This window comes from Lingula anatina, chromosome 7 (assembly GCF_051362555.1).
Source record: "Lingula anatina isolate TDL-2025a chromosome 7, LinAna3.0, whole genome shotgun sequence".
NCBI classification, from domain to species: Eukaryota; Metazoa; Brachiopoda; class Lingulata; order Lingulida; family Lingulidae; genus Lingula; species Lingula anatina.
The window spans coordinates 5,941,785-5,966,226 of NC_141773.1; the positions used below are offsets into that span (position 1 = coordinate 5,941,785).

Below are 24,442 nucleotides of genomic sequence, written 5' to 3' on the forward strand. Positions count from 1 at the left end.
AAGTTGTAGTGTCAATTACGCTTACCGATGTGTTAAATGTTTCGCTAGTTCCAGAATTAGCAGTCTCCGGAATTAGAGGAAGTGCGCATTTGCATCAGGTATAATTTTATCTTTAGTCTAACGAAAATAAAATGAGAAACAAACCCCTGAGCGATCGATAACAGTCACTAATATGGTCCGGTTAGTTAACCACAAGGCGGTCACGCACTCAAATGGAACCGACACCTGCAAATGGCCAAAACTACGGCTATAGACCTACTAGTATTTCAACCACAAGTGTATTAAAACCTTTTTTCTAGGAAAATTTAACGAAGTCGTTACTGGATGCAGAATTGCTGTGCTGCGCCGGATTAAGACATGACGTCACACGTGTGCAAGCAACGTCCAGGGAGCTTAGCTATGACCCATTAGCAGAGTGAAATCATCCATTAATATGCTCAGCTGATGAGAATCTCAGGCACAATGGACTGAAATGGTGAAACTGAACAATTGTTTCTAACTGAACAATTTTTTCTAACCTAGCGCTCTATGTGCTCTCCAAAGGCTTTTGTAGATGTAAATGAAGGGCAGCGAGGTTTCACTTTTACCGCTTCCAGGTCAGAAAGAAACTGTTGTACAACTAAAATTATAATTCGTGACTTTGTAAACCCACAGTGCTGGTCCACTATTTGTATGTTATGTACGCATATGCTGATTGGTGCTGTCACGATAATAAATTATCTAAACTCGAACTCAAATTTTAATATTTTAAAAATATTTTATTGGTCTTTGAACACTTACAAAATGGGTATGAACTCAAATTTTTTTTATATTAGTGATATAGACTCTATCTTTATATATAATTAAAAACACATGTATGCATACAGTTATATTTTCTGACAATCAATACTGTGGCGTTTAGTTCTGTTTCTAGTATGTTTGAATAAACATATACATGTTAAGGCTGTGAATGTTTTATTTGAATACTCAATGGATAGCTTTGTGGTTCACAGTGAATCGCTGTGCTTCTTTCTCTAATGCATATTTATATTTTGTGACATATCTGGCAATTGCCTTTATCTTTGTGTTTTTTTATCAAATGTCATCCGTGTTCCGAAATGCACTACTGCCTCTTTTAGGGGTATGTCAAGCTTTCCACACAATGGTCTGTCTTTAACGTGCATAATGTGATATTGTGAGGAGAAATGCACTTCGTCCTTCCATCACATAAAGCTATTCTTTTAAATGGGGTACTAGGAGTGGCTTTTTGTATCCCCGCCTCGTAATTAAAGCCTTGCTAAGTGGTTGAGCTCATATTTTGGGATTTCGAATTTGCCATTTGTTTCAATTTTGTAGTAAGTGGAACAACTAATATGATCGAAGAATTCCATTTTCTCTATGCATATATTTCTTTAGAAAATAGGTCTTAAGTAGTGTGTTTTAAAAAATCTTGTGTATGGTGCAGCAGTGAATCTCACTTGTTAGTAATTAATTATTACAAATGTATAAAAGTTGGTATTGCCCACCATTGTATGAGATGGCCGATTTGCCACCGTGTCTAATGAACTCCATCAATTCTACATTGCCTGTAACATATTCTGGTACGTAAGAATTGAACAATGTCTCCAATTCAGACATCTTTCTAAGAGTAGCTGTATCACAGAGTCACAAAGTGCAGTCACAGAAACTGCAGACACAGAATGATGTGTTTTAGTTTCCGTGTTCACTGATTGTGCGTCCTCTCCTTGAATAAACTTTTAGCGCCTTTCGTGCACAACTGCACTGCCAAGGCAACGACGTGGAAGCACATCAAAGTGCGCATGCGCTGTCTTCTCAACTGACCATTCCAATGTCCCGTACACTTACATGTAACAAACTGAGGTATATGGTATTCGGAACCCTGTTGTCATGATTCACTTCAAACTTTGGACCCGAGTTGTACTGACACGCCCTTGCTTTGTTGTCTTGAGGAACTTTCCACCAACAACCGCCCCAACGGCCTCGATCACATGCAGCAGAGTCAGAACACTAGCCCCAATAAACAAACCCATCTGGCCTCCTATGTCGCCTGGAAAATAAAAAGTAAGTGAAGGTGAAGGTCGAAGCGTTTTAATACTTAGTTGAATGGCGTGGTTGGCGCTTTAGTAATTGCTAGTGCCTGTATGATACCTAATGTATCCGTGAAGTGTTGTACATGTACTGTGTTCGATCAGGGACATGTCACTCAAGATAATTTAAGTCAAAGGTCGGTAATAATTTAAAGACTTACAATTAAACATTCTACATAATTTAAGTCAAAAGTCTGTCTTAATTCAAAGAATAAAAAATCAAGGCCTGCTTGACCATTGAGATATCAGTATATTCATTTGTATACTGCAATGGGATCTTTCTGGGTTCACTGATATTTTTGGTCTTTAAGTTAAAAACAAACTCTTGAGCTGTTAATGTGTTGAACGATTTTAGACTAAAATTCTAATCCTGATGATTACAACTGGAAGCATATCAACATCGACGATCTCTTAAATGACTGGCAATTGAAATAAGTGATGGTTTTACTAACTAAGCAGTGCTGGTATGGAATATGCTTTGATTTGTCTGATGGTCTCATAGCACAGCTCTTCGTAATAGATGTTCAGCACCAGCAGGTTATCTCTGCTGAAAATAGAAACTAATTGTAGTTACAGTAAATGTCAATTAACAATTAATACTAATTTTTTCAAATTGTTACTAACCATTATTTCTTTCTTAAAACATATCAATTCTTTTCAATGCAACAAGTAATAATAAAATTATAATAAACGTTTTGCGGGTTTCACCATCAAAATTCAAAGATGTGCTTTTATATAACATTATCCATTGGTGATATTTGTCTTATTTATCGGTTGGATAATTATAAAACATTGTTTTGAACTCAATCTGAAATACTGTATCTCTAATATAACAAGAATTTAACGAAAATCAGGATATTAATTCATAATAACGGTTCTACCTTTGGAGCTCAGTTTCACTTTCGACTTAAAGCATTCTCGCACGCTGTCTCTCTCTCTCTCACACACACAAATACGCACACGCTCTTGCGATCAAAGAAATTAGATAACCTTAGTGTTTCCCGTTTAACTTGCGGGTTATTTTCGGCTATGATATCTAAGGTAGTATCTCGAAGCCTTACGGAAGAGATGTCTCGCCTATAAGTGGTCATATCACATGGATTCTGACAGGAGCACAAGTCTGAGTGCTCCACTTCCTCTGAAACAACAGGGTAATAATAATAATAATAATAATAATAATTATTATTATAATGATGATAGTAATAATAATAATGCTTATGATAATGAGAAAATAGCAAAATGGTATTTCAGCCTCACTATATGTAGGTAAATATACAATAAGATCAACATTCGTCTGATCGCATTTGAAAAACTGTGGTGCCAGTTTAAGACTTATCCGCAACGCTTTGCGCACTTTCTTCCAGAATGAGGGAAGCATGTCGCAAGTAAACTGAGGTTGTGAGAAGCTATAAAAAATCCAACATTGCCAGTGCTAGATATAATATGCATGTAGACGTTTATTTTTTACTTAACCTACCTAAGGCTGGATAGGCACATCCCATGTACATGTGTCCTAGACATACGGATGTGTTGCCTGTAATGATGTATACTGATGTAATGAAATGTATAATACGGTCTCATGTACGGCTTACAAATTGCTCTTTCTCTAGTATAAATATAAAACATGCAATTGCCGAGTACAAAAAAGCTATTTACACAGCCGTTATGAAAACCATTTAAATGAGTGTACAAGTGTATATACACAGGTTCATTACAAACCATCTGAAAAATAGAGAGAGAGAGAGAGAGAGAGAGAGGAGGAGAATGAGAGAGAGGGAGGGAAGAAGAGAGAGAAAGGGAAGTAAGGAGAGGGAGACAGAAAAAGAAATAGAGGGAGGGAGGGAGCTAGGGAGAGAGAGAACGATAAAAGCAAGGAAGGAGAGAGAGAGAGAGAGAGTGGGTGGGGGGAATCACCTGGCATTTCGGCCAGCTTGCAGCCACACTCTTTTACGATGGTATCTGTTTCACACTCTATCCTACAGGCAGGGACGCTATAATGAGAGTAATATTTGAGTTTCCCTTCGTAGCAGTTTCCCCATGGAGGAACCAAGTTGTGAACCTGTAATACAGAACCATGTCATTTAATTGTTATTTACTAGGTGGCAGTGCCAGATTTTCGTAAGAGTCGGAGATCCTGATACATGGATGAGCATAACAATATTGGGACGCACAAGATATTCTCAAACAAATTGCCATTAGGTTCATTTGACAATAACGGAATAAAAATAATTTTTCAACAAGCTGTCCAACCTTCTGTTTGTTATCACGATATCAGCTAATAATGGCCGTTGACATATCAAAAATGTAAAAAGACATTATGTAATTCTGATTAAAGTTCTTAAATCCTACGTATTTCTTCTGTATAGCGATAAAATGGTGGTCCCCCGGTAGCACTCCAAATCCCAACTCCTTCACAAATGGAGGCTCCTCCTGAGCGTGAATAACCATCTTCAGTCCTTTACAAGAAAAAATATACAAGGGTTAAGAATTTATTCAGCCAAAAGATCAGAAATCATTTTCCTTTGCAGCAAAGTAAGATTAATGCAGAAAGAAAAAGTAATACAATAAATACATTAAGAATTAGGTTAAAAAACAAATTCAACTGCATAACTGCACTCGGATAAAAAAAACTGTGTAAAGGCGTTTACTTCCTTTGAAGGTTAAGATTCTACATGGCACATCTCACGTACTTAAAGCGTACGGTAATTTTTCTACTTTTTGCACGAAGTATTAACCCTGTCACATAGTAATTTTGACTCACTAGCTTTTATGAATGCAACACGGAATTTACAAAATTCAAAGTTACTTAGTCAATTAAACTAAAGAGTGAGCAGTAGCGTTTAGTGAATTTTCGTGTTTTTCATAGGACAATATTCATCGAATTAACATTTTTATCCATCGATGTATCCGGATTATAAAACCTACCAGCATCTTGCCCTGCTAGGACATCCGAAGTCAAATACTCCTCTTCTTCGATGTTGATATATAACTTCAACCCGTTCCCCGCCCCCGCCTTTCGTGATACGTATTTATAAGAGTGGTCAGCATTGAAAGTATAACAGATGCCAAAATGAGTGAAAACCGAGGTAAAGTTCTCCGGACCACAGTGCTGCCCTTTCCACGAACACAGCAGTATCATGTCTTCTAGCTGGTGGCCGGTTCGACGTATAAATTCAAGCACGTCAAAATTTTCTGAAAGTTAAACCGAAAGTCCATTATGCTACGACCAGATAACTTTTAAACAAAACTGCAATGAATAATGTAGGGTACTAAGTAACCAGAATGATCAACGTAATTTGATAAGTATTTCTTTATTGAACAGATTTTAAAACTTATAACACCCATGGCGTAGTTCATTTTATAAGAAAATAAAACCATATTCTAGATTTATAAGTATACTGACAGTCAATGAAAACGCATCATTTATTTAGCAAATAATATTTTAAGTTCCTTTGGCACATTAAGAAATAACAGTTTTCGTGTGAAATATGTGAAATATGAAATACTGGTCAGCCCACTCTCTTATGACCAAACAAGAACTCCAAATTTCAAAATATGAAATATAACAAAATCGCAGCAATATGCCTCCGTATGAATCTGTGCTTGTATTTTGCAAAAGTAAAAAGAATATCTACCTTCGTCATCGTTGGCAGCTAACTCTGTCCAATTAATACCGTGTACCCAATCCACCCAGCTCTGGTTGTAATATTCTGGGTGTATAAGGCGGCGGTTTTCATCTAAAATGTGCAGTTTTTCACCAAAATGTAATATATCAACGTCTGTCAAAGCGGATAGTCTATAGGAGTTCATGTTGCATATGGTAACGGCTGGAAACTCTGCAACAAATAAAGAATTTGTTGATTATTCGATGGTATAAAAACCAGTGCTTTTTTGCACGATCGTTCCATTCCGTTAATTTTCACGTTTTGCACGAACCATGTGACGGTCAGGTGAAACAAAACAAAAGCAAGGTCATTTAGATTTTTTTTGGAAAAAATTGCCAGGGGATTGAAGCAAATAAGCATATATTACGTTTTTACAATGTTCAGCTGAGTATGGTTTGGCAAATGACATATCAATGTTTTTCTCATAGCTTCGCAAGCACCAGGTTCGACACTTGGGCATCATCAATATCAATCTCTGGACATGTGTACGTAGGCCTATATATAAGAGTTATTTTCCCATGCTTAGGCCTACACATGATCAACATCGTGTTGTTTCTTTTGAAAAACAATACATTAGAAATAATGGCTGCTACTAGTATCTTACTTATGTGAATTTTAATTCACATTAAAAGAAATAATATGAATTTGCGGCAGTCGGCGATATGATCGCATACAGACGGGATATTGCACCCTCTTCCCTTCCACTGTGAAATACCCCCATACTAGTGCAATGTACTCCTATTTCACACAGACCACGAATCCCACGAATGGCGATGAATTGACAAATTTCACGATTCGTGGTTGAATCCTAATCAGTTCGTGAAGTTCTTAACAGATTCGTATATATTCGTAGTCAGTTCTTGCACTTCTTGACCAACAGGAATGGGTGGCAAAAACTTTGATGCCACTATTTCACACAGACCACGAATCCCACGAATCGCCAGGAATTGAAAATTTGGTTGAATCGTAATCAGTTCGTGAAGTTCTTAACAGATTCGTATATAATCGTAGTAAGTTATTGCAATTCTTGATCAATCGGGAATTCGTGGCAAAAAAATTGAGCTGTTCACAGTTTTGGCCACGAACTCCCAATTCCAAAAACTCGTAGTGAATTTCTAGACAATATTCGTGCGATTCCAGCCGAATCCCACGAATATTCGTAACACTATCGCACCTGTATCATAACTGAATCGTAGAGCTTGTCGAATTAGACCAGAAAATTGGCAAAATCTCACGATTCCAGCCGAATCCCACGAATATTCGTAACACTATCGTACCTGTATCGTAAGTGAATCGTGAGCGTGTCGAATAAGACCAGAAAATTGGCAAAATCTCACGAATCCTCACGAATCCTAAAATTTGTCAATTCCTGGCGATTCGTGGGATTCGTGGTCTGTGTGAAATAGGGGCCTTACAGAGTAAATGCTGTCAAAAAAAAAAAAAAAAAAAAAGCGTTTGCCGTAATGGGGAGCATCCATGATAGTGACACACAAAACAATTCGTGTACGTACAACAGATTATAATTCGACAGGACTTAAGGGAAACGACCACACAGTATCTGTCTATAAATTATGTCGACTTTTATTCCTTGTTGCACCCCAGTTGATAGTCTGACAATATTTTGGACCCCGTTCTCCTCAAAATACTGAGAAATCTCAAATAATTTTACGCTACGTCACCAGACTTTGCACTAGTTACATTGCTTTCAGGTTTCTTAGACGACATAAGCTGCACATAGAGAGTTTCAAACTCAACTGTCGCTGAAAAAGTACGCAGCCCCACGCAGATTCTCGCAAGTTTTATAGTCTCGTATGACGTCACGTTCGTAACGTCCACAGTCTCGTTTTGAGGCTATTTTCATTGGAAAGTGATAACACAGAGCGAGAGATTTAACATATGTTTCCGAACATCAGCCGTTAAACGGTTGTCAGTTTAAATGGAGGGAAACAAGCCTTATAATTGCATCGATTGTTCACCCGTATACAAGTTGTGTCTGAAATGGTTGTTAAATCAATATTTTCGTAGTGACATCTGCCACTTAGGAAGAATATTGTTGTTATTTCCATAGAGATAAACCGTTTAGTCATTATTCCCCTAGCGAAGTAATATTATATTCCAATTTTTATTTCAGTCATTAGTGATCTGAGTATACAGTGTTCAAGTCCACCAGTTTACGTGGATGGATGTCACCAACACGACCGCTTTGTCAGTGTTAAAAGCATTTTCTAGTACCATGTGGCAGAGTCATTTACAGCTACATTGTACATAATGTGGGTTTGTTTTCAGCGTAGGCCTATTTTAATTGTAAATTTAATCATTTTGAGTAGGTGCTCTTCATCCAGATGTCGCTTTAATATGATGGAAATTTTTGTTATGTTTAGCTTTTCAATTAAGACGTACATGTAGACCTATGTCTATCAATTGAATGGTTTGGGCTTCATACATGTAGTTTAATAAAAGAGTCTATAAAATGGCGGTTGTCTTACCTAACTCCATATCGTACATCACGTCTAGCTCAGACGAGTGTGGATACTGCAGGTAATAACTCAGCCTGTCCACTGTGTTGGCGATAAAACCCGTCAGTCCCGCCAGAAAGAAAAACAACCAAAAGGTTCTGCGTAACAGTGTATAGTCTCTCCTGAAGACACGTTTCAGTCCATGGAAGTCGGTGTCTTCTCCAAATTGTTCCAGGCCTTCGCTGACGGTTCCGCTTTCTTTGCTAGCTTTTGATTCTGTGGATTCTTAAATATAAAAATTAATAAAAATAAAGGCAATGTTTGGTGTCGATATACAAGTAAGGGTGTAATGTTGAACATTATTATGGGGTAACATAAATGTGCAATGAAATTACGTAAAATAGCTTCACTACAAATCGTATCAGCTTCGTGTTCAGTTTTGCCAATCACACTGTATTAGTACGTATTTAATAACAAGATGATAATAAGCCACCCATGTGCGTTTTTAATTAGAATAAAATTGATGGGTCTATAAAGGTATACGACACACTGCATTGGTTTTAGTTCTTGAACCCAGATATTATATTACGGCTATCTGTCAAACGAAGGGACGTGAAAAGATGGAGACATTTTGCATCTCCATGACCCTATGTAAGGTGAAATTAAACTGTCATTTTACTGAAAATCTGTTTGTTGCGCACAGGGTTATGCTGATTTTTAAAAAATGAATGCTTAACCAGGGTCACCTGAGAGTAAATCTTATCTTCATTTGTGAAGTGAGTTGACAGTATATCAAACGTGATAGTCCTTCCACACATGTAACTTTTCCTTCAAATTTATCCAATAATTCTGGAGTGAAGGTACGGCTGGGATGGAAATTACTCAAACAACTGTTCAAATGGTCAAGGAATGTTATGACCGGTACAGTAACCCTCACGCACTGTCGAATAGAATGACTTTGAGTGCTAAAATGACACATCATCCACATAAGATTCTTCCTCGTTTGCGCGAGTATATAATTAGGTGATAATTATTAAGTTTTTTGAATGGTACACGTGCCAAGAAGGCGCCTCCGATTGTGATCCAGCATATCTTTTCTTCGAATTTCTTCCGTATTTCCAGATGATTTTTAAAGAATATCTAAACTGCCTTTTGGTTGCAATTTCGTAAATTTACCTTTTGTTTTGTTTTCCTCTAAAGTCTCCATTTGGACTTCGAATGCAGAAGAGCGCCGTCTTACCATCTTCTCCGACATAGGTTCAATTTACTTCAAAAATGACAATTTTTTCCAACAGGTCCTCAGAAGTATTAAATAAATCAACGTGTGTGCAAATATTTTAACCAAGAAAACGTTAAATCAGTACGTAGACGATTTAGCACAACTTCAGATCAACTTCCTTATTTCTTTCGTGAAATATATAAGATTGTTTACTACGATTCATTTGTCGCAAGCAATGGAAGGACTGTATTCTCTATAATTTGACGTCATATATGCAAAATGTTTTGATTATGACATGCTTTGTTTCAAGGAGGATTCAAATTACGGAAGGTAGGCATCTTACGTATATGTACCGGGAACAAACCAGAATGACCAACAAAATAAACGTCATTTGCAAACGTTAACCATTATACGGTGATAAGGCTTACGCCTCTTAAATAATATTCATTATTGTCAAACCTGATAATTGAAATGAAACAAACGACTGATTAATTTCGCTCAGTTAAGTACAGTCGAAATAATTGAATATTATCAGTAACCTAGAATAAACATTACGCTTAGATATTTACATACACACCAATTTGTTATCTTAGTAACAAGTGTTACGTAACAATAAATTAACACGGAGTGATAATGTAAATATGCACTTCTAAGGTTAACGAGTGCAAATGCTTTAAGGAATTCACGGAATAAATTATCTATATGGATAATATTACAAAACTGACTTTGATTTTCGACAATAAAATTAGTTACTACGTCAAATAAGTAGTTCACATAGAAACGGTCACTCCTCGGACGGTTGTCCATTACGTAGATGGCTCGATCTGGTTCCTTGGAGCGGCTCAACTCCGCTCAGCGGCTCATCATAGACGACTTTCAGAATATACACTGCATGTTTGTCTTAACTTACCCTGCTTTAGTAAATTTTATTACAATTTATGAAAATGACGGAGGCAAGTACCAGTACAGAGTTACCCTCACACACAGCTTTGTGGTTTTCGTTTTCCATTAGACTTTACCAGCTGGATTCACTTGCTGAACAATAGAATATGAAATTAGAAAGCAGTTGATTATTTCCCTCAGCATTTTTCCAGAGCAACTCTTATCTACAAATTTGGTCTGTTTCTGTGGTTAGGTTCTTCACCTTGACATCTTAACTTTTGTGTGTAACTTTCTGTGTGTGTGTGAATTATTTATAATGCACTAATAACACGATTTTCTTAATTAACTTGAACTGTGAGTGAAAGAAAAGGAGAGGGGTTGGAAGTTATTGATAAGCATTATTTTCCATTGTGACATTCACTTTAGGAAACGTAACGGAGGTTACTGAGCAACAGTGGTTTAATTACGCGATGCCGTAACTATACGGTCAAATATGATAAAAAAACATAAAAACCATCAGTATGACTGTGAATAAATTGAGGAAAAACAATACTGAAAGACGAAGACATATTAGTTTTTTACCTTTTTTTGTAAGATATAAACAAGGGAAAGGGAAAGATATGTAACCCCTGGAAACAGCATTGAGACGGGCCTCAGTATAATTCCACATACTTGTAGCTTCATACCTCCGCCGAACAATATTGGGTCGCTCGAGGATTTGTCCAGGCTATTCGACCGTTCTTTATCAAGTATTTACAATATTTGCCACACACTTAAATCATCGATTCCATTAGCACTCAGCCGTTCCGCTATTGTAATCTATATCACAGGCAATAAATCCACACAGTATTAGAACTGTAATTTCAGCCAATATTTCTTACCTACGAACGTATAAACGTGGAAAATGATTAACGGTTGTATTCTGTATGTTTTTTTTTGTATGAGAATGAAATCACTTATTGGCATGGCACATTCTGTCGATCTGCATGGTCAATGGTCACAATTCCCGCTCTTAAGGCGAAATTGTTTTGCAAGTTATATGCAGTGAAAAAATACAATATGCACAATTGATAACCCTCGAAAGCCCATGGTTCCCGACAAGCTAACCGAAGTTCATCAGATTCAAAAAACACTCAGATATAATGACAACGGCTGTTTTTTCTCGACAGAAATTCCATTTAACAGTTCCAATTTGCCTTTTCTATCCCTTTCCTTTTATTCAAGGTGCCACTTTCATATACTCTTAATTATAAAAATTAATTTCAAATTTGAGACTTGGTCTTACTAAATTTTTTAAAATAAGTTTAATTTTATTGGCGCTAATTAGATTTTAATCAAATGTAAACGCAGATTAAAGATTATTCTTCAAAATGTTGTGCAACCATTAATCATCAGACACAACTTTACGGTGGTAGTCTCATCAATTTCCCGCCAAACCTTTAAGATAATGATGTATTAATATTGCCTAAATAGCTTTCAAGTGTAGAATACATAAAACAATATACAATTACAGGTACAACTCAAACATTCCTGTTCAGATAATTGCCTCGAAAAACCTTGAACTCCGGAATAAGGCAACAGTATTGATTTCAAAAAACGATTTTCACTGGAAGGGAAATTTTCTCATTGAGTGAAATTAACAGCATGTAAACATAAGGCGGCAAGCAAATTGATGTTTACACTCATAGGTTTTAGACTTTTTAAAGCACTTTTCATTAAAATAATACTTATCCTTATTCAAAGCCTTAAGTCCATTTAGAATGTTTAGATGACTTTGCAAAATAATGATTTAAAATGTGCATAGAATTCAGATAGGAAGGAACAAAATGAGCAGCTCAATATTAGATTGATAAAATATTGTAAAGGTCAGTTTAAATCCAGATCATTCAGCTATACATTAGTGTTTTAAAATGTCCTTTATTTGGAAGCGCGCGAGCGTGTGTGAACGATTTGGTCTTTTTGTAAAAAAAAGCACAACCGAAGAGTATAAATGGAAAGTGACACTTAGGAAGATTATTTCCCGTGCCTTTTTAATGTGTTGATATCATAAACATACACTTACCTGACTGTTTCTGTCTTTTGGTGTTGCCGACTAACCGATTGGCAGTCTCTATCCACGAGATCTTTTTCTGCATCTTGTTAACTAGTTCACACTGTTGTGTTTTCTACATGTCTTTGGGCACACTCTCTAGGTCTCAATAATCACCGGAACCATCTAAGCTTATAGCCAAATATCGTAACCTAAAGGGCGTTGGTCGCGAAGTCAACTTATATAGGTATTACTCAGAAAGTGCGTCAGGTGCAGAATACTGAAAACGTAGATACACGGTTTCATTTATCCAAATTTGATAAATTTGTATCTATCTTTCAATCTGAGCCTGAGCACGAGAGCCCTTCATTGGCGTCGTGCAGCTGGACAGCATCTCAGGAATCCTGCAGGTGCTTGCTGTCCTTTTAGAATACCTCACGCGATATTACCAAGAGCCCTATTTCACACATTACAACACACACAATCACACCCACGTTGGGCTACAGTTGCCCAACAGCAGGGGGGCGTTATCTCGTGGACCTTCTGTATTTTGAATTCGATCATAGCATCAGCTTTACAGTGTCAAATTACTTAGCACTGAGCATAGTAGAGAGGCTGTGACATAAAAACGGCGAGTATCTATAGCCTCATTAGCACTGCAGTTTGAAAGTACGTAACACTGAGCGTAGAGCGGCTGCGACATAAAACGGCGAGTATCTATAGCCTCATTAACACATCAATCAAAAGCACAGCGTTACGTTGGAGATGGATAGTGATGATGCAAGTTGAATGAGGCATTAATTTAGAGAAGTGGTAGCAATTTAGTGAATCAAGGTAATTAGCGTGTTACACAAAAGCCATCACTTGCCGATTGGTTAAAAGAGAGAGCACACTAGCATATACATGTAGAATGACCCCCCCCCGCTAAAAAATAAATAAATTTGAAATTTTGCATGCAAGTGGTCGGTTTTGCAAGGTGTAAAATGAACTATGCAGTGTTCTGTAAATTTGTTAATCTGTGGCAGAATGGAGCAAAAAATTCAGACACATTACCAGACAGATAACTGCGCCAAACGAAACGGCTCGCACAGTTTTATAGAGTAATGCCCAGACTGATGTACCTACACAGGGGCCACACCCAATGTATTGAAATATGTGGGGGTATCTCCAGGATAGTGTGTTCCAGAACAACACTCAAACGATTGATGAACTGAAGGCAGCGATTACAGAAAAAATCAAGGAAATCCCCAAAGAAGAACTTGTTCGAGTAATTGACAATTTTGTGCGACGTATGCAAGTGTGCCTCCCACGCCGCCAAGGCCATTTGGAGCATGTTTTGGAAAGAACATAACATAAATGCAAAGTGGCCGAGATAATTGAAACTTCGGGAAAGACCGTTTACCGACTGAAGTTTAAGGCCAGAAAATTTCTTGAAATTTGCTGACCTTTTGAGGGATTTAATAATATTTTTATGGGTTTTTTATGGAGCACAATGTTCCCGGTATCTTGTTCGTATTAGTCCATTCAAGCTGTAACAGGTCGTGTTTTAATTACGAACACCAAGAGAACAATGCCTGACACATTCACGAATGCTTGAGCAAGGCAACAAAAGGAAACTCGATATAATACTTTCATATGTACTTGTGTATTCACTCGCTGGTAAAACTGTTGGGAACAAACGTGCTTATAACCATCTGCTTGCGCCACATCGAGGCTGCATGAGGAGAGGGAACTTGTCGGTCGTTAAACTACATGTGATGTATGAGAGATGGTGTACATAACCGGCGACTCGTGGCCGTGATTGATCTAGAACATCGTTTTTTGCAGCACATTTGGAGCGTTCAGGAAAGAAATTACCTCAAAAGGGATATGATTGTGTTAATTATCAACCTGAACATTCGAATCCTTCCTTCATTCTAGACCTCAGCCAGTGTTACATAAATTGAGTATATGTTATGGAATATTTTGTTTATTAATGTGACAAGGATAAAATATTTCATGCCGCGAAGACCTATATGTCAACATAGTTGCTGATTATCTTTTTACAAAAGCCTGTGCCAAATATTTAGCCAATCTCCTAGTATTCATAGTCAATTTTAGTTTGTCGTTCATATTGTTGATCTAGTCCAGTTTGTGATTAAAATACGACTTCTAATGTCATCTTAAAGGTAACCCACCTGCATTTAGGCCAAAAATGGATTTTCCTGGGGTAAACGATAATTTTCCATACCTTGTTAATAAATCCATTTCTGCATCCAAAGTAAGTCCACGTTTTTTTTTCTGAAAAGTTTGTTTCGTAATAATATCTTAAATCAGTAAAATGTGTTGGCGGGGGAAAAGCCTAATTGTCATACAACGCAAACAGATTTACATATGGCTGGGCAAATGGTGAGAAACAAACCGGTTGTGCTAAGCTGTGTGTTCTGTTTGCATGACATACATGCAGAAGGAGCGGATGGCATTGAGGACAATCGCAAGCGCAGCTAACACATTTGTAAACCTTGTTAACGAGTTTTTCCAATGTTAAGGTAAAACCCCCTTTCATGTGGAATGGTGCACTGACTTAATGCAGCCTGTGCTCGATGGCTTGAGATATTGCGCCTGGTTATACGTGAGAGAGCGCGTATTGATTGATAAAACAGCAAGAACAGCGAGTGGAGAATTGGGAGTAACAGCCTCTAAAGCACGATCATACAATTAACTGGCACTGTTCCCACGTCATTCCGCGGACGCTGAAAATTCGAAAAGATAATTTTTTGTGCTGTGTATTTTGAACTGTGAAAGTGAAGCAGTGTGGAGATGCCTTCCCTGAGATGTACTGTCCTAACTGGACCTTGATTCCCAATTATATTTACACCCAACTAGAATTTATATTCCGTACGGATATAATTTCCTTTAACAGACTGTCCGGTGCTCGTCCAGTCCAAGTCGCATGTGTTTTAAACTAAACTTATAAAAGCCGGATCCAGGGACGGGGCAGAGGGGGGGGGGGGGGCACAGTGGGGTTTTACCTATCCCTTATATTATGATTAACCCTCCTCCTCCCCCTCTCCTCCCGAACGTATTGTGGCAAATCTAATCCATTTTCCCATCCTCGTGCGATACATATACTTATATACATGTATGTATGTATAGTAAAATTACCTCGTCTTCAATTTGTGTGACCCCGCCACCCCCCCCCCCTCAGCAAAATCCTGCATTCGTCAATTAGATCGGAAGTGAATTACTGATAAAAAATGGATCCGTTTGGTTACGCGAGATAATCCAATTTTCGATTAAAATCAACCCCTAATAAGATGACTCCGGTACGTTTATCGCCAGACGCGCTGCTGCACCCGAATCAGGTACACAGGGACATGGCCCACGTGTTTGGAACTGTGATTTTGGTATGGCTGTGTGCATACGTGCCTGGGCTCTTAGGTACGTGCTTTAATACGGAACGAGATATAAGCTCTTGCTTGTGTTCTTAATTGCAACTAGGGGGTAATTTTAATTCAAATTATCGTTTAGCAGCCTTAGTAGGCGTGCCAGACAAGCCGCTTAAGCTGAAGGCAATTTAGTGAGAAACCCTTGGAGATGGACCGATCCTGTTAGGTCGATCTAGATATAGTCTAAGTCAAATAACACCGCGCTTGAACAATAGATAGATAGATATACGGCACATCCGATCTTTAACTTTGCAGTTCCTGAAAAGTTCTTTTTAATAATACTCATCTTATCTATTTCTTCAAGTATTTTACAAATACCGGTTAACAAAAAGCAGAAAATCCTTTCTCTCTCTCTCTCTCTTTTTTTGCTACTGCCTATACTATCTGACATCATAAATCGATGTTATCACCGTTTAGCTACATCCATTCCTGGGTCTCCTTTATCATATCATCTCATCAACCCCTCGATTGCTATATATTTCTAACAGCATCGAAACAATAACAGAGCCACATTCGCTCAGTCATCAGAAGGTTTAAAATTTCTTGCTTAACTCCGATGTCAGGCTCAGAGAAACGCCGCGAATTATGCACGAAGGAAGGTAAGTGATGATTTCTACACAAAAGATCCATTTTGAAAGGTACAAACGATTTTTGTGTATATCATAATAGGTTATGTTCAACAACAGATGAAGAGATCACTTCTTTTTTCGTGAACTAAATGTATTTAACAGTAGTAGAATCAACAGGATTGCTGTAATGAACGTAAACAAATAATAGTATTGAAGAACGTTAAGTGCAAGACCGCTGCAGGTAAATACACAAGTTGATTACTATATAATAAAAATTCTTCTTTTTTACATGATACAAAAATCTTTTTAAGCAGCAAAATTGCTTACGTAAATGTCATCGGAATCATTAAACAACCACTTGAGAAGACTGCAGGAGTCGACCTCTTCGTGAGAAGGGAATTTCATGAAGTTAATCGCCGGTCAAGATTGTCTTTTTATATGTCACAGTCAACTGAACGCGCATTATGTGCATAAAACTAAAATATTCAAAAACATGTGGCTTTAATGCCCACATAACCATACATCAAAAGGCAAATTATTGATATTTTTAAAACTGCCTTGGCAGTTTTTTTCATGTCTCGTCGTGAAGCCGGTATTTAATAATTGGCATGTAATTGAAAGGGAAATGAAAGGAGTTCTGTAAATACCAGTATTTCAATTAAATAGGCATTTACAGCAAAGGAAATAAGCTTTCTACTACATTCATTATGTTACGCTTCCTCAATTTCCGCTTTCTGCATACTGGTATGATTTCACAGGATTCTAATCAAAATACTCTCTTATTTTCTCAAAAATAGAAAAAAAGTAAAATTGAAATATAAAGAAAATAAAAATCCAGTGCTTGTATATTAAATTGCTTTATTTCCTCTCCCATTTTCCTCCTTTTTTCTGCTTTGCATTTATGAAGAATAAGCGTATGTTCTTACGACATGCAAGTCCTAATAACATTTTCATCGTTATTTTCACTTAAAATAACGCAGTTTATGGGTTCCTTCTTAATATGACTGTTTTTCTTTCTCAGATCCTATATTAACATGCACTGTCTTCTGAAAAAAAATAGGAAGATTGTGTCGATTGGAATGACATGATTTTACATGAGTATCAATATATCTTCACACAGGTGAGTGCAGATGGGGCTGGGAGTGTGATGATGGTGCATGTATTGACTCCAGCAACAACCGGTGCGATAGCGTTCAGGATTGTCCGGATAACTCCGACGAGGTCGGCTGTGGTTCGGAGGGATGCAATGGGTTTACACGATACTGCAACTCGTCCGAGAGCTGCGTACGGATGGAGACACAGTGCTCTGATGGTAAATGTGCGGATGAATGGTGAGTACATATATTCATACATACATATGCATTCCTACGGATGTTCAACGGTGTGTGGCATTGGTGAAAAACGCTTTAGTCGGTTTAAAGGGTATTTTTGTGAAATGCAAGTACTTTCTCTTGAAAAGTACCTAAAAACGCACTTCATCCTGAGGCTCGAGGTGTGTATCGCTCAGGTGACAGTGTATTACAATGTAGGCTATCACACACATATTCAAAGCACGCCTAGATTTGATAAATATTCAGAATTTAACTACATTTTAAAGGAATGTATTGAGTCGGCATAACCTTTAATGACTTAAAATTTACCAGCCAAGGAAAAACAAGCGTGATTCTTCAGTAAAAGCCTATTTCTAAACGTCTTGCACTGTTTCATTGAAAAGTTTCATTCCTGAAACAAATAGAATTAAAAACAACATTGGTATGCCGCGTGTGCATTTTAACATTCATGTAAAAGATCTAGCAAGTATAAAAGCCGTTTATATAGTATATATACATGTGAGATACAATCGGCTAAAAAGTGATCATGCACATATGAAGCAGCGTGAATTGATTTTATTATTATTATTATTATTGTTGTTGTTGTATTTGTTGTTGTTATTGTAAGTGTTTATTATTATTATTATTATTATTATTATTATTATTATTATTATTTGTAATCAGGTTACCCTGTAAGAACAGCGCCAAGTGCATTCCGAAGTGGAGGCGATGTAACGGTGTGAAGGACTGCGAAGACAATTCAGACGAGACGGAATGTGATGTTTCTGAATGTGACGGGTCGCGCTTGTCAAGACTAGGATATTGTAACGAGACAAGAGAATGCCGATTCCTAGTCAGGAGGTGCTCCGATGGTTCCTGCCCCGGGGGTCGCCTTTCATGCACCAACGGGAAGATTTGTTACGATCCGAAATCTCGCTGCGATGGGTGGCCTGATTGCTTCGACTTGGCCGACGAAAAAGGGTGTGACCCCAGCGAATGTGACTTGGGAGAAAGACAGTACTGCCATGCCACCAAGAAATGTCTTCCACCAATGAGAGTGTGTGATGGAGACAAAGACTGCCCCACTGGGACCGACGAAATAGGCTGCGGACCGAATGACTGCCGCGGATTTGCCCGGTACTGTAACTCAACTGAAACATGCAGCGATGGACGAAGAAAATGCTCGGATGGTACATGCGCAGATGTTAGTAGGTTCCCATGTAAAACGGAGGATTACTGCCTACCTTCCTACAAAAGATGCAACGGCCATAGTAATTGTGCTGACGGGTCGGATGAGCTGGATTGCGCTCCGGAGGACTGCCAGGTCCCGGACTTAAGGCACTGCCCGTCTTCAAACACCTGCCGGATGAAGGACCGGAAGTGCGACGACGGAACGTGTGAGGACGACAAATGGCCATGCGCAGGAGAAGACAAGTGCATTCTCAGGAGCCGGCGTTGTGACGGCTGGAGAGACTGCGACAACGGCTCTGATGAGTTGAACTGTACGGCAGCAGACTGTGGGGACGATAGATACTTCTGTGCTCCTACGGGAAAATGCTCCTCTAGTAAGTAGGCCTATCTGTGCACGTTACCTTGTCGTATATACGTATATTTAGCGAATAGATAAATAAATAAATAAATAAATAAATAAAAGTAAAGAAAAAAATTAAGTTCATTTCAGTAAGATCAGTAGTTTGTAAATTGGTTTATTTTTCAGGTTGGAAATTATGAAAAGTAACCTTTATTCTAGGTAAATTCGCGTACATACTCAAATACAATACCAGGTAATTGAACTTACGATCTCAGACACAGATAAATATCATATTATAGGAATTTGTTGTCATAGGCTCTGCTTTTCATAGGTGCATATCTGTACATGTATGTAACAGCGTAATAGTCTGTTTACAGTCAGCTGCATGCGTAGGCCTACGCTTTCTTATAGTAACTGTATACGCAACAGGGAATACTGTACATATATAGGGAATACCCCAGTGGGCACTCAACGTTGATTCAACATTGAGGATAGGTTGAGATGATGTTGATCCATCAATATTGATAGATCAACAAGATCTCCACATTGAATCAACCTTTTCTTGTCAACCAATTGTCAATGTTGATAGATCAACAGGGTCTCAACATTGATTTAATCTTTCTTTGTCAATCAATTTTCAATGTTGATAGATCAACAGGATTTCAACATTGAATCAACCTGTGTTTGTAAACCCTTTGTCAATGTTGACATATCAACTGGATCTCAACATTGGGTCAACCTTAACTTTATAACCTTAATCATAACCTTGATAATAGTTTTAAATGATTATCTCACTAGAGAGGTATGCATAGGGGTAATTACCCCTCATAAAATGCTTGTTTTATCCCTTTTTCATTAAAATTAATTTTGTGAAAAAAGCGGTCGTCAATTTTTTAAAACTTTCCAGATTTGATGTTCAGGTTATCTTTAAGAAAAAGAAAAAAACATAGGGTCACCAGCCTTACTTTATGGCAAATTGACAAAATTTTACTCAAGGTTGAAGAATAAGCTTGAAAAAGCAAAAAATGCGTGTTTTTCTGGAAATTTAAGTTAGCTGTGAGAAAAAATTAGACTGGTCACCCTTTGTTTTTGTATTCTTAAAATTATCTTAACTACCTGATGTGACGTAATAATTATTTTAGTAAAGCTAATTTGTTGTTTCATTTTTATGAGTAATTACCGTATGTGCCTGCATACTTGTATAATGTAAATGAAGTGCGGGACTGTTATTAAGTGCGAGACTCTGGATAACATGAACTGATGCAACACGTGAGTGTGGACAGTGTGTAACACTTTTACAGTACAAAAACTGTACTTTATTAACAGTACTTTGTGAGGCCACACTATCAGGAGGATTGTTCAACAGATAAGGACATGGAAAACAGTGACATTGCGTCTTCAAAACCCCACACTATCAGGAGGATCGTTCAACAGATAAGGATATAGAAAACGGTGACATTGCGTTTTCAAAAACCCACACTATCAGGAGGAACGTTCAACAGAAAAGGACTCGTAAAACTGTGACATTGCGTCTACAAAACTTAACTGTCTACGAATCTGTTAGAATTTAACTGTATTTGACAAATGTTAAAGTTTATGCAACATGATAGTATTACATGTAGTTAGTGTATGTATTGTATGTTCATTGTTTGTAATATATTATATTCATAGTTAAATTAGTTGTTGTTTATGTTTTTTTATGTTTAAGCTGTTTTGGTCCGTAACACTGAGCATCAAACTGGAAAGTTTAAAAAGAATCTGACGACCCATAGGTGGATACAGGGGCCGGTCCTGGGGTCTGGACCCACTTTTCTTCCAAAATTACCTTTTTTTGTAGGTAATTTTCCTAATTTCCCCCCTTTTCAGATCTGAGTCTTTTTATTTTAAGAAATGCTTGATATCTTGGAGAACACCTTCATCCATCAGGCAAATTTCAATCAAATATCCTGATAGCCTAATTGATATATCAACATTAATTCAATTTTCAAATTCAACTTAATTTCAACATTGATTCAACATTGAAGTATCAATGTTAATTCAACATTGATACCTCAAGGTTGATTTAACCTTGATGGTTCAACATTGATTCAACTTTCATAGTCAACGTCATATCAACAAAGTTTCAACGTTGACTGTCAACATTGATTCAACATTGATACCTCAAGGTTGATTCAACCTTGATGGTTCAACGTTGAGTCAACTTTCATAGTCAACGTCATATCAACATAGTTTCAACGTTGACCGTCAACGTTGATTCAACATTGATACCTCAAGGTTGATTCAACCTTGATGGTTCAACGTTGAGTCAACTTTCATAGTCAACGTCATATCAAAATAGTTTCAACGTTGACCATCAACGTTGATTCAACATTGATTCAACGTCATATCAAAATAGTTTCAACGTTGACCATCAACGTTGATTCAACATTGATTCAACGTCATATCAAAATAGTTTCAACGTTGACCATCAACGTTGATTCAACATTGATTCAATGTTGATTTGCCCGCTGGGACTGTACATATATAGATACCGGTACATAACAGTGTTGCAGTTTCACGTTATTTTATCTGTTTTTATACAGAGAGTTCTTACTGGTGCAATGGACGAATTGACTGTCAAGATAAGTCGGACGAGACGAACTGTGGACCGCGGGACTGCAATATACACACCCGGTACTGCGCAAGCCAGAAAAGTCGAAAGTGCGTGAGCAACGTCAGGCAGTGCGCAGACAAGACGTGCGCAGCTTCCTGGTTTGCTTGTCCCCGTGGAAAGAAATGCATCCCCAATTATAAACGGTGCGATGGGAAGCCGGACTGTGGACGGTCAAGAAGGTATATACACGTATATATAAAGCCGAAATTATTCTCATTTAATAAATTCAAAATGAAGGGCAGTGCGATTACTTTATACAGTTTCCTTTCAAACTTTTTAATTTCATAACAGATTCGGAGTTTAATTTGTCAAAACTATCCATTTAAAATCATCTAAAGGTCACTCCATGTACTTCATGTGAGTAATTGGATCTCATTTTCTTTAATGAGTCATTTAAAAAAAATTCATAACTTTCAGACAGGAGGTAGTGATATATCTTTCTCTCCCCAGTTTCCTCGTATTTCCCAATGTATGTTCGCACGTTACTTTTAGTGTGTATTTTTTACTTTCACAGGTTACACCAATAACTTAGAGTGCATTTAGACAATACGCACTTCACACTTTCTTAACCTAATGTAGTTATATTAACTTGTGTTGTTTACAAAGTACAGTACAACAATTGTCGTATTTGAAACAGTTTTTAATCATGTCACTTACTGCCCTCACACATGCAGGAGGACATTCAGAATCACTTAACATAGGACGAGTTCGTGCAAGTAGAATTTCTGAATTCTTCACATCTCAAAAGCAATATGCTACAAGAACTATCATACCCGGGACTGCCAAGGCTTTGCACATCCGACTGTACATTATACACATGCATGTTCGAATACATAAAAGTTATAATCAGTGCGCTTTTCTTTCTTAGGCATGGCAATGCAGACGAAAAGGGGTGTTCACCGGAAGACTGTCAAGTTGGCACCCGCTTCTGTAACTCCACACTGACCTGCGAGGACAAAGAGACCAAGTGTTCCGACGGCACGTGCGCTGAAGACTACTTCGCATGTAAAATATCCAGCAAATGTATTAACACGGCTTTCCGGTGTAACGGCAACCCTGACTGCAGGGCCGGGGACGACGAGGAAGGCTGCAGGCCCGAGGACTGTCGGAGCCTCGTCTGGGAGATGCGGTTCTGTAACGACACCGAGACTTGCATCCGGAAGGACCAGAAATGTGCGGATGGAAGCTGTTTGGCCGGGAGGGTGCCTTGCGCGAGGCAAGACAAATGTATTCCGCTGCGTGACGTCTGTGATGGTATCAGACATTGTTGGGACGGTGCTGACGAGAAAAACTGTTAAACACATGTAAAAAGATGTTAATTTGAAAGACAAACCACGGGTTTGACCTAAAGAGGCTTACTTATATGATTATCACGCATAATGAATTGTGAATTTTAATAATATTTATATAAAACTATTCAAAATAATGGGTGAAAAGGAGTGAAATAGGATCACCCAGATGATGCCCCGAGTTGCGGTTTTGTCAGTGTACAAAAATCAATTAAATATCTACAGCTTTTGCTCGTACACTGTACATACAAATCAAATTTATTTCCATTAGTCTTCTGTACTATACTGTCTTTAGTAACGAAGATATTAAATGTTCAGGGGTTGGGCAATCTCCACGTTTCTTTCTTAGCTTGAAAAACAACTTGGTCCTTTTTATTTTGCAGCGACATCTATTGTCATCTTTGTTGTTGACGATACAGCTCCCTCTGTTGGTCACGCTTATTTGAACTGAATTCAATGTCTCAATCTGCCTTACGCTTTGTTATACTTATACTTCCACCAGATAAGAAACAATTTAACCCATTTGCATACTAATTACTATACTTATCGACCTGATTAAAAGCAAGCGTTGTTAATCAAAATTGGCATCTGAAAGTTAATTTGCTTGAACGACAAAGATTATGACCAGACGTCTGCAGTAGTACGAAGTTGCATTCGGCTTCACAAATTTCTATATAAATATTTTATCAGGCTTTCAAATTACATGCCTCTGTGTTTTCCTTCTGTAGTTAGTGGATATATCATCAGTATGATAAGACATTGTCACTGGATGTACCCGTATGTGAAAGTGACAACCAAGATGTAATGCGATAGTTTATAGATCATTTCACTTTGGACGTTTTCGAGATTTTCTGCATTGCGTTCTATAATAAAATAAAATAATAAGTAAACTGCTTTATTGCTTGGAAGCTCACTAACATTCGGCTCTGTGAAATCTCAGTGTGATTATTCCTGTGAAACAAAATTAAACACTGAATACAGACAAGTTTGTAAAAACGAGTGGATTTAATACAACAGTGACTTAGCAGCATGTTTTAGCGGTACCATTACATATGTATACATAGCAATAAAATAAAAAAAGATATTCCACATCAATTATTAAATAAGAAAACGGTAAAGCTAGAACATTGAATGTTTTATATTTCGCATCATGACAACTAGAACTGCAGATTGAGGGGGGTGGGTGAGTATGACAGAATCGTGAATATTATGCATTTTAGATATCGCGATTACAAGCGGCTAAATTAACACTTTTCACAAACTTTCTGAACACCACAAATTTCACCTTTGAATCAACTGATCTGCAACTGATAGTGGTTTATCA

At 37.7% G+C, this 24,442-nt stretch overlaps 2 protein-coding genes across 5 annotated transcripts; one reads left to right on the forward strand and one right to left on the reverse strand.

The window, feature by feature from the left end:
• Nucleotides 1-1,265: 1,265 nt before the first annotated feature.
• LOC112041460 (acid-sensing ion channel 2-like) lies at nucleotides 1,266-12,930 on the reverse strand. 2 transcript variants are annotated; one of them, XM_087016481.1, is made up of 10 exons: nucleotides 12,372-12,930; nucleotides 8,239-8,493; nucleotides 5,723-5,923; nucleotides 5,013-5,279; nucleotides 4,437-4,543; nucleotides 4,002-4,146; nucleotides 3,565-3,621; nucleotides 3,078-3,225; nucleotides 2,540-2,631; nucleotides 1,266-2,047 (listed from the first exon to the last, which is right to left on the reverse strand). In XM_087016481.1, the coding sequence occupies exons 1-10, from the start codon at nucleotides 12,442-12,444 to the stop codon at nucleotides 1,893-1,895; spliced, it is 1,500 nt and encodes a 499-aa protein (XP_086872607.1). In that variant the 5' UTR covers nucleotides 12,445-12,930; the 3' UTR covers nucleotides 1,266-1,892. The 2 variants fall into 2 exon arrangements, with proteins under 2 accessions (XP_086872607.1, XP_086872606.1); XM_087016480.1 differs by having other exon boundaries at nucleotides 2,540-2,634.
• A 2,722-nt stretch (nucleotides 12,931-15,652) lies between these two features.
• On the forward strand, nucleotides 15,653-24,202 carry LOC147760664 (uncharacterized). 3 transcript variants are annotated; one of them, XR_015335575.1, is made up of 6 exons: nucleotides 15,653-15,758; nucleotides 17,456-17,666; nucleotides 18,330-19,210; nucleotides 21,759-22,008; nucleotides 22,698-23,879; nucleotides 24,028-24,202. XR_015335575.1 is itself a non-coding variant. In XM_087018441.1 (5 exons), exons 1-5 carry the CDS (start codon nucleotides 15,695-15,697, stop codon nucleotides 23,125-23,127), a joined length of 1,836 nt encoding a protein of 611 aa, XP_086874567.1. In that variant the 5' UTR covers nucleotides 15,653-15,694; the 3' UTR covers nucleotides 23,128-24,011. The 3 variants fall into 3 exon arrangements, 2 of the variants coding, with proteins under 2 accessions (XP_086874567.1, XP_086874568.1); XM_087018441.1 differs by lacking the exon at nucleotides 24,028-24,202 and having other exon boundaries at nucleotides 22,698-24,011; XM_087018442.1 differs by lacking the exons at nucleotides 15,653-15,758; nucleotides 24,028-24,202 and adding an exon at nucleotides 16,255-16,365 and having other exon boundaries at nucleotides 22,698-24,011.
• Nucleotides 24,203-24,442: the final 240 nt, after the last annotated feature.